The 15,797-nt window shown below is 42.5% G+C and overlaps 1 protein-coding gene across 2 annotated transcripts; it reads right to left on the reverse strand.

Moving 5' to 3' along the window:
* Positions 1-3,503: 3,503 nt before the first annotated feature.
* On the reverse strand, positions 3,504-15,579 carry timeless (timeless circadian clock). 2 transcript variants are annotated; one of them, XM_030777092.1, is made up of 29 exons: positions 15,483-15,579; positions 15,008-15,161; positions 14,786-14,900; positions 14,603-14,665; positions 14,152-14,253; positions 13,699-13,854; positions 13,276-13,409; positions 12,975-13,062; positions 12,578-12,754; positions 12,103-12,320; positions 11,888-11,991; positions 11,376-11,545; positions 10,975-11,097; positions 8,729-8,880; positions 8,227-8,324; positions 8,001-8,124; positions 7,699-7,900; positions 7,309-7,448; positions 7,104-7,189; positions 6,758-6,881; positions 6,529-6,611; positions 6,150-6,298; positions 5,516-5,738; positions 5,328-5,396; positions 5,112-5,230; positions 4,622-4,856; positions 4,405-4,456; positions 4,142-4,224; positions 3,504-3,738 (listed from the first exon to the last, which is right to left on the reverse strand). In XM_030777092.1, exons 1-29 carry the CDS (start codon positions 15,577-15,579, stop codon positions 3,611-3,613), a joined length of 3,768 nt encoding a protein of 1,255 aa, XP_030632952.1. In that variant the 3' UTR covers positions 3,504-3,610. The 2 variants fall into 2 exon arrangements, with proteins under 2 accessions (XP_030632952.1, XP_030632953.1); XM_030777093.1 differs by lacking the exon at positions 4,405-4,456 and having other exon boundaries at positions 4,597-4,856.
* Positions 15,580-15,797: the final 218 nt, after the last annotated feature.

Here is a 15,797-nt window from a genome sequence, read left to right on the forward strand (position 1 = left end):
TTGTAGCCTACACGTAAACTCTATCAGCTCTACTTGTCTTTGAGTGTTTGCTTGAATCGCTATGGTACTATGGTACTTAGAACTTTTTACCCCTCAGTGGCAGCAACATAAATTACTCCCCCCTAGGAAGCCTTCCCAGATCTTCTTTACCCATCTCTCCCCTCCGTCATTTGCGATCAACTGGCTTGATATACTCAGCACGACATCTGCTCTTGTCTGGAGCCTTGAATTCAGAGATAAGGTCAAACAAGAACTCGCCCGAAGGGCATGGTAAAAGTAGGCTACTTCGCCTATTTACTGAATTTCATACGGTCAGAATAAAGTACAAAAATTAACATTTAATGAGCAGTTCCTGACAAAATATTGTGAATCTCACGTGGATTAGAAAAAACAACTGGACCTTCTTCACTTAGTGCAAGAACTATACTGTAACAAAACCTCTTATATGACTATTTTGCTTTTGTGATAAAATTAATTTAGGCATCTTTGCAGTCAATTTACAAAGACCGTTCTATGTAATTGTTTTGAGCTTTGGAGACACATTATTCAGCCCTCCACTTTTTGTAGCCTCTCTGTGGGAGGGAATCAAAAACTTGATGAGTGGCATAAATCCATTTATCCGTACACTTAGGTAAATGTTAATGATAATTCACACGCATTAGTTTAGTGATAAAGGCTAACGTTGTGTACACTAATACAGCGGAGCCTTGAGCATACTTGTGACTGCAGTATAGTGACAGTGTGTAGCCTATAGAAAGAATATTAGTTTAGTAAATAGGGAAAAGGCCCCTGTCCTCGCCTAGGAAGCGTATATTTATATCTGCTAATTTTCGACTGTTGCTTTACCGTTGCCGATTTAATTATGAAAAACAAATGCAGACTGGTTGTGCTCAGGACGTATGGACCCCTCCTTTTAATGAAGTTTCCCATCATTATTGGATAAAACTGTTATTATTTTCTTAGTTTTTTAACGTTCAAGTAATAAGGTTGTGTGTGTTTCCATCTGAATTACCAGTGTGTAGTTTGAAATGTTTAAAAATAAATCTTTTAGCTACTCATTTTGCGAGAATTGCCTCTTTTGGATCCATGATTGAAATTATTGGTTGGCCTCTCTGCATGTAGTTGTGTTCATTTTGATCCAGCAATTGCAAGTGTCCTCAAACCAGCAATCCAGTTAAGAACTTCAGTAGATGAGAGTGCAAGCATGCACATGTTACACAATATACTGCATGCGTAACGTTGCCGTAAGATATTTTTTGGGACCTACGCATTTTGTCATTCAGTACTGCTGTCCATCTTTTAACCTCTGATCTGAAACAGTTACAATGTAATTACAATAGTTTATCAGTCTATGATAGTGAAATGACATATATGTATGCATCATTGACTTAAAAAAATCATTTTAAAAATTAAAATTGAGGAATGAGAGGTACAGGAATAGCAGGCCAAGTCTTTAAGGCCAAAGTCCAGCACCGTAGCAACAGTATAAGTAACCACACAAAACACACCCCACTTTCGAGTAGGCCGCTGGAGTTGTGACTCACGGATCAGACACGCACACACACGCACACTCCTGGAACGATTTGAGTTTGTTTTTAGAGACCCCAGCCACCCCAGTGATTCTCCTGCTCTCTGTGGGGGTGTGCAGGGGTGGGGACTGTGGGAGAAGGGCCGCCTGGATGACTGTGAGCAGGAAGTAGTTAACTGGCTCCAGATGTAAGGAGACGAGGGGACCACCCTATCACAGCTGTGGAGGTGGGAGACTGCTGGCTTTGATTGTAAACAGAATAGGGTCTTCTTTTCAACCCCCCCCCCCCCCTCACTTGAACAAATGTTCCTCTTCCCCCAATGACTATGTGCAGTGAAACAACACCAAAAGAAGAAAGAGGTTTACGTAATCAAACCAGCCCTTTGGGTTGATGACTGAGAACCAACATTGAACATGAGCTATAACGTGATACTTTCTAAGAGGAAATTCATATACCTGTTAAAAATTATATTACTTTTGCTTTTGCCCATCAATAGTGGTTCTATGGCAGTACTCTATACCAGGTTTATAATAACATAATTAGTATTATAATAAAGTCATGACAGCTTTCACCGTGCACTTGACAATATCTTCCCTTGAAGTACTGGCTTTAATGAATGTGAAGGAACTATGAGAAAATTAATATCCTCTAATGGAGGCAAACAGCACTGCTTCTATGTTCACCATGAGATCCACACATCCGCACCTCCTAAGCCTTGAACTTCCCAAAGTAATTCAGATTGCTCATGTGTACCCTCTAGTGGTGACAATACTCTTAAGGAACTTAATGCTTTACACCAGTAGTTCTCAACTCCAGTCCTGAGGTCTTCCTCTCCTGCATGTCTTTGTTTTTACTCTTCATTATCACAGACAATTGAGCTAACCACGGGCTTAATGATCAGTGGAGCAAGGTGTGTTTTGTTTCAGCTCAGGACTAACACACCTTATTCCACCAATCAACTAATCATCAAGTCCTTGACTGGCTCAATCAACTGTGATAATGAAGAGTTAAAACAAAGACCCTCATGACTGGAGTTGAGAACTACTGCTTTACATTGTTTTACCTGTCATTGATGTTTTAACAAATTGGGTTTTCTTTTTTTGCTATAACTTTCTGAGGTTTATGATATTCCTTAACTGGCATGTTGGTCAAAACAGACAGCAGAACTTCCAAAATTATGGTAACTGCTTTTATAAGAACATGCTCACTTGTTAAAAAATGACAATAACTCCATTCATCTTTACTAAACTGTTTATTTTCTTAACAAGAGCAAATTAAGCGTGATCCCTTTGCACAAAAATGAGAAAAAGACTCTAAAATCTACAGTTTATGAAGCACAACTGCAGAATATTCCCAACTTTGGAATTATGAAAACCAGCTATATGATGTATGACCTGTCATTTAAACGCTCTTCAACAGTAGTCGTAAAAATGGTCAGGCCTGAGGTAGCTCAATCTTAACACTCAGAATGTGCATATTAAAACCCCTGCTTTTCAGTGGCTGGTCCTTTAACATACAAAGTGTTCACATTATACCACAGATAAAAACACACAATTTAGTAACTGGAGAAGAAGAGAGATGGAAAGAAGACAAAAACGTAAATTAATATTAGTGACCATAAATTGTAAAACTGCCATTTTTTATTTGTTAGAACTAACTTACAAATGCAATGAGCAGAAAAGAAGACTAAACGCACAAGTGTGATGTTTTCTTTTAAAGAGGCAGACAGTGTCTGGATGTTCCAATATTCGTACAGACCTGAGCCCTCAATCCCAGTTGTGCATCTACACTTACATTCCAAGACATCTGACCCAAAATATCTTAACAATGGTTGAAAACAAATATGCAAAATTCCATTCAACATACTGCTGTCAATAATGCAAGTACCTTATGACCACTGGTCACCAGGCACTTGGAGGCGGGGTTTCCCCGTTCTCCACAAGGATTCATCAAAGTAAGGTAAAAACATGTCTGTCTTTTGAGGGCTTATCCTTTGGGATATATAATTTGGATGACTGATTTGATCCTTATTTCTGCTGACTTAGTTCAGATCCTCACGATGTCATGGGATTTCATTCCTTCTAACTGTCCTCCTCATCATCGCTTAGTACCTTCTGGCGTCTGCGTTTGGCTGGGGCTGGATGCGACTCATTGTCTGAATAAACGTCCCCTTTAGTGTCACAGCCCCTCTTTGATGGGGAGTCCTCATCTTTACATGAAAGAAGAAGGAGGGGGTGAAGAGAGAGACAAAAAGAGGCAAGCAGGTAAGAGCATGGGATCAGTCATACAGAAACTCAAGTATGGCAGTATGACAATTAGAGTTGATTCTCTCCCTTCACTGATGCTATAATGAGTTGCTGAGTGCACACTATTACATTTCATATCAGTTTCAGTTTGATGCTCTCTTTTTTTGTGCGTCATTGGTGCTTTCTGTCCAACATGTGATTTTTACAGCAAACATTACAACTTTTCTGTACCTTTATGGAGCTATGCCAGTATATCTGTCGATATAGAAGCTTAAATAAGTATTTGTGTGTTATTAAAAGTACAATTCAGGCTATAATCACAGATCTCATGCTGTGTGTATGAATAAGATTTGGACTGTTTAGTACCTTTGTCGTCATCATCATCATCATCATCATCACTATCCAGTACTCGGCTCCTCTTCCCTGAGCTTTTAGCCTCAGACTCACTCCTACAGCACACGCACGCACACACACACACACACACACACACCCACCCACCCACCCAATCATTAGAGACAGGTGCAAATTATCAGTTCCAAACAAGACAGACTATGAATGAACTCTCCAGAAGTGAGTCCACTAGAATCAGGTTGGACTCAAATGCATAAACATGATGTAAAGGGTCTCACCTGGGGCTCTCAATGTCAGAACCAGCCTTATCAGCCGATGAGGTAGGCTCTGCTAAGCAAGGACCGTGGAAAAAAAAAAAGAGAAAAAAGAAAGAAACTCTGTTAGCGTATGTCTGCTATGTTTTCATAACACCAAAATAAAAGACTGGTAAGAATGCACGTTAAGGCATGGTCCATGTCGGACAGCTGTACATCCTGCTGATGGTCCTAGGCTCACCGTTTTTGTCAGTGCCGCCTCGTTTTCTCTGTCGGGCCAGAAGCAGCGCCCGCAGGGCCTGCGCTCTCTGCTCATGGCCCTGAGACTCGTCTTGCTGCTCTGGTACGGGGCTCCCTTGCCCCTCCCCCTCCGGCTGCTCTGCCCCCTCCCCCTCCCCCTCCAACTGGGAGAGGGACAGGGCTGCGCTCCTCAGCTGGTGAATGGTCATGGTGGCTGGAATCCTCCAGAATGACTCCTGGTAACGAGGAAGCCACATAGCAAAGATCAGTGGGGGAGCTATTTCAACACTAGACACTTTGAACACTGAGAGTATTTATAGAATAGGCAAAGCAGCAATCTCTAATTTAACAACTCAATAAAAGTTTAAATCTCTTTTTGGGAACCCAGGCCAATCCTAAAGTTAATTATCAGGTCTGGAGAATTTGGCTGGCCGCCTGGTGCTACTAAACTCGGGCTTCTCAATCAGCGGACACAAAAAACACCGAAGCACCTGCTCATCTGCTGGAGCTCGGATGCCGACTTTTCTGAGGAGCTTCTGGAAGCTCCTGTTCTCCATGGCATCCTCGTTCTCCTCCGTCAGGGGGACCAGGGGCACCGCATGAGAGACACCTGAAGGAAGAAGAGAAGGAGGAGAATCTGATTCATATGAATGAAAAACCAAAAACAGACAATCCGGGACAACACCATTTCAAAAGGACAGACTCACCGTCCTCTTCACGGTCGTCTGCTGCTCTGTTTAGACAGTTCTGCAGCCACAACAGAGGTCCTGACATCCCTGTTATCACACAGGGGAAAGTGAGGTTAAATCAGAGCACAGATAAGGAGTATTTGTGACATGTAATAAGGACCATATGAATAATAGTCTTAATAAAAAAAAAAGTTTATTTCCCTGACCTTCTTGCCTTAAGTCCTGGGCCAGTCTTCCGAGGCTGGCGTTTCTGTCCGCGGCACTCTCTCGGCTCCTGCTCTTCTTCCCTGCAATGGGTGAGAGCCCTGTTTCCTCATCTCTCTCTTCTTCACTCTCATCATCCTCTTCCTCCAAGTCCTCTTCTTCTTCTTCCTCCATCAGGTCTTCCCTTGCCGCACCACTCAGATCAGCAAAGAACTCCTCCTCGGTCTGCCAGGGACATATGAGAAAATAGAAACAGAGAGGATGACTATTACAACATTTACTAACATTTAGTAAACATGTAGTTATCTGACCAGCCAAACAATGGAGGTACAGTGCAGCCCAGTGCTTTCTTTACAAAAGCCTTCCCATGCTCCCTACTATTTTCCACTATATTGAATGTCTTGGAGAGTGAGTCAAGCATGGTTCTATCAATACATGTGCATCTGGAAAAACAGAGCATCGCTGAATTGGGAATTATGTTGTTGCTCAATGCAAGTCTCAGGTCGCCGATTAAGTTACTAAAGCATGATGGGAATTCTCAGACCTGAAACTGTAGAAGACATCTCAACGCTTAATAAGAAACGTCGAGTGTAGTCTTACACAAATCCCCTGGTTATTTCATTGCAGGAGACGTACCATTCCAGAGCATCTGCCAGGGGTGTTACGTCTCCGTTTCTTGTAGAGCTCTTTGCGGTCGGACACTAAGCCCATGCTAAGGAGTTTGTCCACTACACGGGCCCTGGAGCGCTTCGCCGTCAGATGCTTCAGAATGTTCCCCAGCACGTCTGTTTAAAACAGCACAGTCAGCATCAGTATGGAAACTCAGATTGCCATGGAGATTGGAACCACCCTCCCTCCAAAAAAAAAAAAAAAAGGCCAAGCCTTCACTGGTAATCTCTGTAAAGTGAGGCTGCCCCTCTCTCACCAACGCACTAATTGCTGTACTGAAGTATAATAGCATGAATTTGGTGTGTTGTGTTGCCATAGCAACATCGCGAGGCCTCTTAAAGCATACCGTCTGAGTTCTTGTGCTCCTCAAATAGCATCTGGAGCTCCTGCTCCTGCTCCTGAGTCCACAGGACAATACGAGTGCCCTTCCTGTGGGGAAACACGGAGGAAGGAAAAGGACCGTCAGCACAAGCGGGGTCATAAAACAGTCTCTTGTTTCTCACACGCCGAATAAAACACTGATCATCTGTGAGGTCTGTAATGATTTTACATATCATGACGTGTGACAGCGTTACTTTTCTTTCTTAAGGTCCTTCGCGCTGTTCACCAGGCCCATGTGCACCATCTGGGTTACAACTTGACGTCGTGTACGGTTGGGGTTGCTTAGCAAAGGCAGCAGTGTCTCCACAATGTCGGGAACTGAGGGAAATGGAAACGGGGAAAAAAAAACAAAAACAAAAAAAAAAAAACATGCTATTACAACAATGCAGTCACAAACACAGTTGCTAAAAACAGGCACACAATAGTCCCTAAAAAGCTATAGTGTAAAGTTATTGTGTCCAAAAAGCTACTGTAAAAGACACAATTAGACAAGCGAACATAACGAACGTGCACGATGAGATGAGACGGAGTTTCACCCACCTTCAGACTCTCGATGCTCCTCATATAACTGTCTCAGTTCCTGCTCTTCCTCTGGTGTCCACCTGGGTTGTTTCTTTGAGCCCTCACTAATAACACACAGAAAATACAAAACGTTGAAGACAACATTAGAGATGCTGTGCATGAAAGCACACTCACATACACACACACGTAAATACAAACAAAGAAAAACAACACTGTTTCTCACCTATCTTTGGTGTATCCTTCTGTCATCTCTCTCACAGTACCAACGTTCTTCCAGAATAACAGCTCCACAAAGGCCTTGTTATTCTGGGTGGCCAGAGCGAAGAACCGGTTCAGAACGTATTTGGCAAAGGTCACAAGCTCCTGCAAACGGACAGAGAGTAAGAGTTTAAAGACCTGTGACGCTACTGCATATTAACCAGAGTCATATCTCAGGGTGAAACGGTATGGCGATCTAATGGCACGGTAAACCATCAGTTCAAGGCTGATGTGTCCCAAGGCAATGCACTTATCTCCAAGCTTGCCCCAGAGGAGTAAAAACCCTCAACATAGATGGTAATAATTGCTATTTTAGCTTAAGGAACAATGTTGTGGTTATAGTTGCTATCAGGACCTGATAGGCGGAGGCAGCGGGATCTCCGAGGATCTTGTTGAAGAGGCAGAAGACAGAGAGTTGGAAGAGCAGACCCTCCATCTTCAGGTCCACAGTCAGTCGGTGCAACATGCGAGTGATGCAATGGTTCGTGTGAGGTGTGTTTTGGGAATACGAACGAAGCAGGAGCAGGTACGGACGCACGATGTTGGGGTTGGCAAACCTGTCAAAGTATTAAACATTTAACGTCAGAGATTAAGGCTAAAATCTTACATCACGGATTAGCAGAGAAAGTCAAGTTCAAAGGTACATTAAGCAGTTACCGTTTGATGAAGTCCAAGAAGTTGAATTCAGTCTCAGACACTCGAACAGATTCCAGCTCTTCTTCCTCCACTATCTCAGCTCCGTCATCCTCTTCCTCAGCGGGGGGCTCAGCACTTGCTGTCCCTTAAATAAAAATAAATATATAAATAAATATGTAAACAAAAATAACTTACTATCGGTTTCAAAAGCTGTTCATTAATCATGAGGGTATTATGTCTCTCTTACTGGGCAAATTGGCAAAGAGGATCTGTTTGAGGAGATCCAGCTCCTCCTCAGGCTCTACGTCCACTGTGCCAAACACGTCTCCCTCTGGCCAGACCTCTCTAAAGGAGGGAGACAGGAAGAGAAACTTACATCAAGATAGACCGGGAGTCATTACAGGCCATCACTAATCAGTTATAATGTGGATGTCAGTCTGGCATATCGCACGTTGTTTGTTTCAGAGCTCAGATCAATAAGAACATTAAAGCAGAGGCGAAATGGATATTCCATATGAGAGCAGGTTCTACCCTTCCAAATCCCATCATACTCGGACCAAAGAAATATGAAAACAACACAACATTTCTACAAACATTTCTACTGTCACTTAAGGTCAATCCCTGATATCAGTATCAAAATGAACAGCTGTGTAACTGAGCTTATTCCAGTCTGGTTCCCCTTTTAACCACCTAACTGAGCAGTAACAAAGGTAAGGGCATGTTCACTGTGAGACTGAGTGACCTCTGACCTTGCGGCACGGAGCAGAGAGAGGGCTTCTGGTCCAGAGCGAGCCAGCAGACAGTCCTGAATACGCACCATAGCCTCCGTTCTCTGCTCATTCAGGGGCACCTCTGACGCAGCATCAAAAGGCACAGTGCCCTCCGTCAAGGCTGCCGATAACTGAAAACATGCACATAACCAAAGAAAAAAAAAAATATGAGACAGATCTTAAATTTACGCTCAGCTATAGCCTACTGATAATGTCTCCATTAAGCTATGTCATACAAAACAATAATATTCAAAATATCTGAGGAAACCAAGGTCCTGTGTGATGGTTTATAGATAGCAGATGTTTTGGCTGTTGCCCTTACAGCCTCATGTTTAATTAATGCCAGGAACAATTAAAAGGTTGGATTTTTTTTCCCCAGAAACGGCTTAAGCCTCGTACTGGAATAAAAGAGGATTTCAAGAAGAGGACATATTATTAGTGACATTTAGTTCAACCCCGGGCTTAATCTATGTGTGGGACACCAGCCCTAAACATTTGATATAGTGCTGCAAAAGAGTAAGTACATCCCATGGAAAAGGTGTGTTTTTCAACATCTTTGTACATATGGATATTTATAATCTTCATTCAATTCAATCTTCAACAATACTGGTAGACAAAGATGATATAATAACTGAAAATTATTCTTTTCAATTATTTCCCAGCCATGATGTGGTCTACAGGGGAATGAAGTGGTGGCCATTACTTGTAATTGTCTATCAGTCTCCTATATCAACCTGGAGAAATTTTAGCCTACTCCTCCTTATAGAACTCCTTCCTGTATGTCATGTTTGAGGGCTTTATCAGGTGTAGTGTCCATGTCATGTCCCTCCCCACAACATTTCTATGAGGTTAGGATTTCAAGGTTTTGACTTGGACCGTCCATAACCCTCCATTTCTTCTTTTTGAGCCATTCTTCTGTGGATGTGCTTGAATGTTTTGGGTCATTGTCGTGTTGCAAGGTCCACTTATGGTTCAGTTTTAGCTTTTTGACAGATGGCTTCACATTCTCTTCAAGTACTCTCTGGCTCAATGTGGAATTCATGGTTGACGCTGTGTTGGGTAGTTGATCAAGCCCTCTGGCAGAATAGCAGACCCAAACCATAATGCTTCCACGACCATACTTTAGTATTGGTTCACCAACTATGTTTTACAGCTGTTATGAGCTTCTTTTGGGCAATTGGTTGTTTTTCAAGTTTTTTTGGGAAAATGGAATGAGGTTCTTTTTGAGAAGTTTTTGGTTTTCATCAAATATCATGTCTGTCTCTGTGGCCAGGCAGCTCTACCTTTGTCTCGTCCATCCAGAGCACATTGTTCTGAGCTTCACCCGAGTGTTGTCCGGAAAACCTCAGCGCATCTGTTGTTTTTTCTTTCTTCCTGACCTCACGTCTAGTTCAAAGTTATGCAGCCTCTATCAGATGGTTGACTCATGCACTATGACACTAAATGAGGCGAGACGTGTCGGTAAATCATCTAATGTTATCCTGGGGATCATGGAAACTTCCGGCAGCATGTCTCTGTCAACTCTTGGGCTGAATTTAATGGAATGACCTGATCTGGACAGACTGCCAGAGGTTTGAAATGTTGTCCATTTATAGGCAATCTTTCGGACAGTGCGGCAATTGACTACGAATTGCTTGGAAATGGCTTTATAACCATTCCCAGACTCAAAGGCATCAACAATCACTCTTTTGAGGCCCTCAGAGAGCTCTTTTGATCTTGGCCTGATGTAACCACACGCCGCAAAACCAGACCACAGGTTTCTAATGTTTACACAAGGCAGTGCACTCAAAGTTACTCTCTAATGGTGCTCTAATCATTTGCATCTGTTTTGGTGCACCTGATTCAAATTTTAGACATTAGATGCAACGATAAAGGTAAGGGTGTACGAACTTTTTCTGCATACGGAAACTGAATTTCAGTTTATTTAAATAGAGTAGATGAGCGCAAACGCGATTTTTCAATTTTATTTTTTTTTTTTTAATTAGATTGCCTTTATTTATCAATACTGTTCAAATGATGATTAAATACACTTTTGTCAAACCTTTTCAGGGGTTGTGCTTACTCTTCTCACACCACTCTATGAGATCTTTCCCCGAGAGGAGCCACTTAATCTAATTGTCTCAGGAATCACCAAATCTTGCCTATGATACCCATGGTATTCATTACCAGTACAATCTGTAAATGTGTGTGTCCATATGTGTGTCAGTGTGTTATGAGAGACTGACCTGAAATCCACAGTCTCTAAGTTCCTGAGACACAATCTGCCATGTCTCCTCTAGGACTTCAGGGCTGGTGTTGGGCTGAGAAGCCTTTTTCTGACCCCTCTTCTTCCGTTTCACTCTCTTCTTCTGAGAGGGGAACATAATAGTACATTTGTCATGTTCAGTTTAAGTCAACTCCCCAACTGACAGAAACAGTGCATTCTAACCCATCAGCTGATACAACATGTTTACCAACAAACTAATCAATGATTAGTTGAAACTGAGAAGTGTTGCATCAGAGCTACACTGAAAAATATGTCATCCAGTGCTTCCCTAGGACTGAATTTTAGAAAAAAGACAAGGAAATTCTGTTATTCTCATATCCCTTCCTCTGGTCTCTTTTCCCTTTCTCTGTCTCAGCTTACCTGAACCAGCAGGTTGTTGCGTCCTTTACAGAATCGCTCCAGCATGCGGAGGAACAGGTGGGTGGATTCCACCAGATCTCTCAGGAACGAGCGTGGCTGGGTTTTCTCGTCAAACTTCCGCAGCAGCGTGAGGAAAATCTCACGGTACTCCATTAAATAGAAGATGTTACCTGTGAGTGCAGGAAAAGGAGACAAAAAAAGAAAATCAAGGATGTTTCACTTCTGGGAATTAAAGTTAAATAACAAATATACACATCTGCCAATCCTCTGCTGTCCCTACACTTACCAAGACTACCAAGAAAAGCAGTGTAACATATCCATTTATCATTACAAGTAAATAACAACGACAACTGTAGAACATAAACAAAATTAACTGATTTAATTACAATACACAGTCTGCAGCTGAAACTCAGGACAGGACTGATCTAACCTTTAGAGGTGTCTACGAAGATGTGTGAGTGGACAGCAGATGGTAAATGTTTGAAATAAAAGGCCGAAGGGCAGTGTCTTACTCTTAATGACGTTGGCACTCTGTCGAATGCCCTCATCCTTTGAGCGATCCATCTCATTAATGGTCAACAACAGTTCCTGGTACGCCTTCAGGGCCAGATGCATCCTGACAAAGCAGAAAAATATGTTTAGAATGATAAGTATGTACATAAAACTTTTCATGTTATCCAGTTTACCAGTTATGACAGGTAGAGCACCAGTAGGAGTGTGGACTGACCTGCGGGACCAGGACGTGGCCTCCTTGCGATCAGTGAGCATCATCTCGTAGTAGTTGGTGATGTTCTTCTCAATGAAGTGAAAGGTGCGGAGAGACATGGTCTCAGAGACGAGATCAGGCCTGAAACAGTGACCTCGGTTAAATGCCATGAAGAACGTCAAAGCCCACAGATAGTACGTCTCATCGTGCTGCTGGACCTGCTCACGGATCAGGTTCTCCTGGAGAAAGTCAGAGAGAAAGAGAGAGAAAAATACAAGTCTCAAAACTGTTCATAAACTAATCAGAGTAGGTGTCCTGGAATTGCTTACTTTTTTCAGTGTAAAAAATAAAAACAGACATCAGGCGGAATTTGACATTTGTTCATATTCCTTCATAACTTCCATTATCCCACTGATTTAACCAAGCGCTGAACAATAAACTTTTGAATCTAAATGATGCGTGTACAGTACAGGTAATACGACACGGTGGTTCCCACCTTGACAAGGTACATGAGCCGATTGTAGCAGTTCTCCAGGAAGTCGATGCAGAACTCGCGCAGAAAGAGTCGGACGTTGAGAGCTGAGCGCCGCTGGCTCTCCGTGTCTTTGGCCATCTGCTTCCGTTTGGGCACGCGCCTCACTGCCTTCCCAGCGTCGTGAGAGTAATTCTTAAACTGAGAGAGCAACAGACACAGGAGGCTGTTACGGACAGAACAAAACAGCAACATTCATACTTTCACTGAAAACCATACTGCAGTTTCGGCTTCGATGCGAGTCATTTCAAAATGACACGCTTTGTTTCTTGTTAGCATGGGAAGTTTGATACTAAGTATAATCAATACGGATAAGCGCTGAAAACATAAACTAAGTTTATAAATAAATAAATAAACTCACATTGTGAAGGCCTTGGTGGAAAATTACATCGTTCTCACCAATGGACTTCAGTCCCTGCACCACATACGACCCTCGGAAACGAGAGTGTCTGCAATGGCGGGAAAAAAAATAAAACAAAAACACAATGAATGGCAGCATTTGGTTGAGAAATCAAAATAAATAAGGATTCAGATCCTAGACCACAGATTACAAATGCTGCAATAGCAGTTCTATCACAAAGAAGCTATTCAGACACTCTGTGTGTGTGTCTCTCTCTCGCTCTCTCTCACTCTCTCTCTCACACACACACACACACACACACCTGGTTCCTCTCTGTAGCGTCCGAGTGCGTTTCTCGGCCAGCTCTTTGTGGCGCAGGGCCTCCAGCTCCTGAGCGTCTCTTTGTTTTTCCTGAACAGAGCGGCTCTGACCCGCACTCACCAGCAGCTCTGGAGTCTGAGTGAACCAGAGCGACACCGAGACATCCAACAAGACAAAGTGAACACCCAAGAAAAGACTCACAGCCAGTGTCAACCTAAATATTCCCTCACACTGCACTGTCCACAGCATCCACCATTACATACAGCCACATGTTTGGTCTGGTCAAAGTAACTTTCAAAGTCACTCAAAAAGTAAGGAACAATTAGATATGCTCTGTTCTTCTAAAGGCTAGGTATACGCATCATGTTTCCGTCTGTCCTATGACATCGTGTTCACTACATTAGAAAATTCACCTGTCACCCACCTGGTCTCGGAACATGAGTGAGATGACTTCCAGCACATGCATGCTCCATTGCTGTTCACTCTGTGCGCTGGCCAGAAACTTGAGTAAGTCATCAAATCCACTCATATGGATGGCCCACAGCAGTCTATCATGCACACTGGCATCATCGTCCACGTTCTGGTTTAAACATGAAGCAAAGAGAAGGGAGAGCAGCGAGAAGGGAGAGGGGAATAACAGAGCCTATTTAAGGGGATTGTCTCTTATCGTTTTTTTTTTTCTTTTAATGAAGTTGTAGGAGATTTTCAGTGCTGTCTCAAGTATTGACTTGTGTTTGTCATTCCACAGACTAGAAGGAAAAACACATGTATTCCATAAAGTTATACCTGGCTGACTTTCTCTCTCTCTCTGTATGTTTAACCATACTCACTGTACATGTCACAATAGTGAGTGTGCATTAAAGATGCCATTTCGGACCTGTTCATCATGAGGATCGGCAGGGACGTGTAGCACATTTCTAATGAGCAGTAAAATCCTCTCTATCAGCAGGTTATCCTCCTCTTGTCTCTGCTCCCAATCCTGACAGAGAGGGAGGGAGAAAGAAAGAGAGATAACATAAAAGAAACAGAGAGCAGTCACAAAATGGCTTGGTGAGGGATAATAACGAGATTCCATACAATAACTTTTGGTCAATGCAACACAGACACACAATAAGAGCATTCAGGAATTCTTCAGTATATTATCGTTTAGTAAACAATACAGTGATAAACAATTTCATAAAAATTTCTGATTATTTTTCATATTCTGTGACTAACTGTTAAGCTAGGCAGCCATTCTCAAACTTTAAGTAAGTGCAATGTCACAGACCAACATCACTCTAAAACCAAAACAAGGAATGCTTTATTTGATTCTATTCTCCTGCATGTACCAGTTGCAGTAGGTTGTACAGTGTTTCACTCAGCACTCCAAAAACCTTCTCACTGGCAAATGCCTGGCAAAGCACAGAGAGGTGAGGTAACATTAAAATCCATGACAGTTTCCATCAGAGAAAAACAAATCATGAATGCATGAGTATAACTCCAGAAGTCTGAATGAGGTATTCTGCTCATACCACTTTATAGGCTTGGAGGTAAGACACCACTTGGAGGAAATGATGTCGAAAGGCAGGGTCTTCTGGAACTTTCCCAAAACAGAGCAGTGCTGGTTGGGTCAGGTTTACCATAAGTCTGTAAAAGAAGATTTAATAATGGAAAAAAAAAAAAAAAAGAATTTGCTCTCACCACATTACTGAAACTTTTCTCTCTCATCAGCTCATAGCATGGCAGAGATGTACCTGATGCAGGCATCAAACAGTGGCTTGTCCTGCCCATGCTGGGTGATTATGGGTAAAAGGTCATTCTGCAGGATCTGTGCGGCTCCAAGCTGCTGCCGGATGTCTCTGGTGTCATCCTCGTGCCTCAGGTAGCGAATCAGGTCCTTCACGCTCTCTAGAGGGAGTAGGTGTGTGTGTGTGTGCGTGTTAGAGACAGATCATGAAACAGTAACTCAAAAGCACTTCTCAAAGACATCAACAATGACTTTTAAAAATCCATAAAAGAAAAAAAAATTACAAATGGCTCAGAAGGATTCACAGCCAGGACAGTGACTGAATGACAGTGTGGTCTTTGTACTATTGTATTTCTGAAGAGCAAACAAGGCACGGATTCTATCAATATTAACTGTTTTGCTTAACATCTCTGCCCTTATAGGCTCTCAGTTTTCAGCCATCATAACTTAATTTTGAGGGGCCAGCTCAACATTCCACTCACCCAGGCAGTCTGGCTCTCTGTGGTATATGTCCCCCTCCAAATATCCCAAGGCACTGCAGGTTGCCAACAACTCACAATTCATCATGTACAAGTCCATACAGCACGGTTCACACTGAACGAACAGCTGTGTCCCAATCTAGAGAGGTAGTCAGACAAAGAGTGATAGAAAAGACTACACAGTAAGGCAGGAAACATTCAAGGATCTGATTAAGTTCTCTTTCTCAGGTACGCTGAACAACAGAGAAGTGCGGTCAATTATTTAATTGCCCTCTGCTGTACAGCATCAGCAGGTGAGTGAAGAAACACAAAGCCCAT

Source organism: Chanos chanos, chromosome 6, assembly GCF_902362185.1.
Source record: "Chanos chanos chromosome 6, fChaCha1.1, whole genome shotgun sequence".
In the NCBI taxonomy this organism is placed as follows: domain Eukaryota; kingdom Metazoa; phylum Chordata; class Actinopteri; order Gonorynchiformes; family Chanidae; genus Chanos; species Chanos chanos.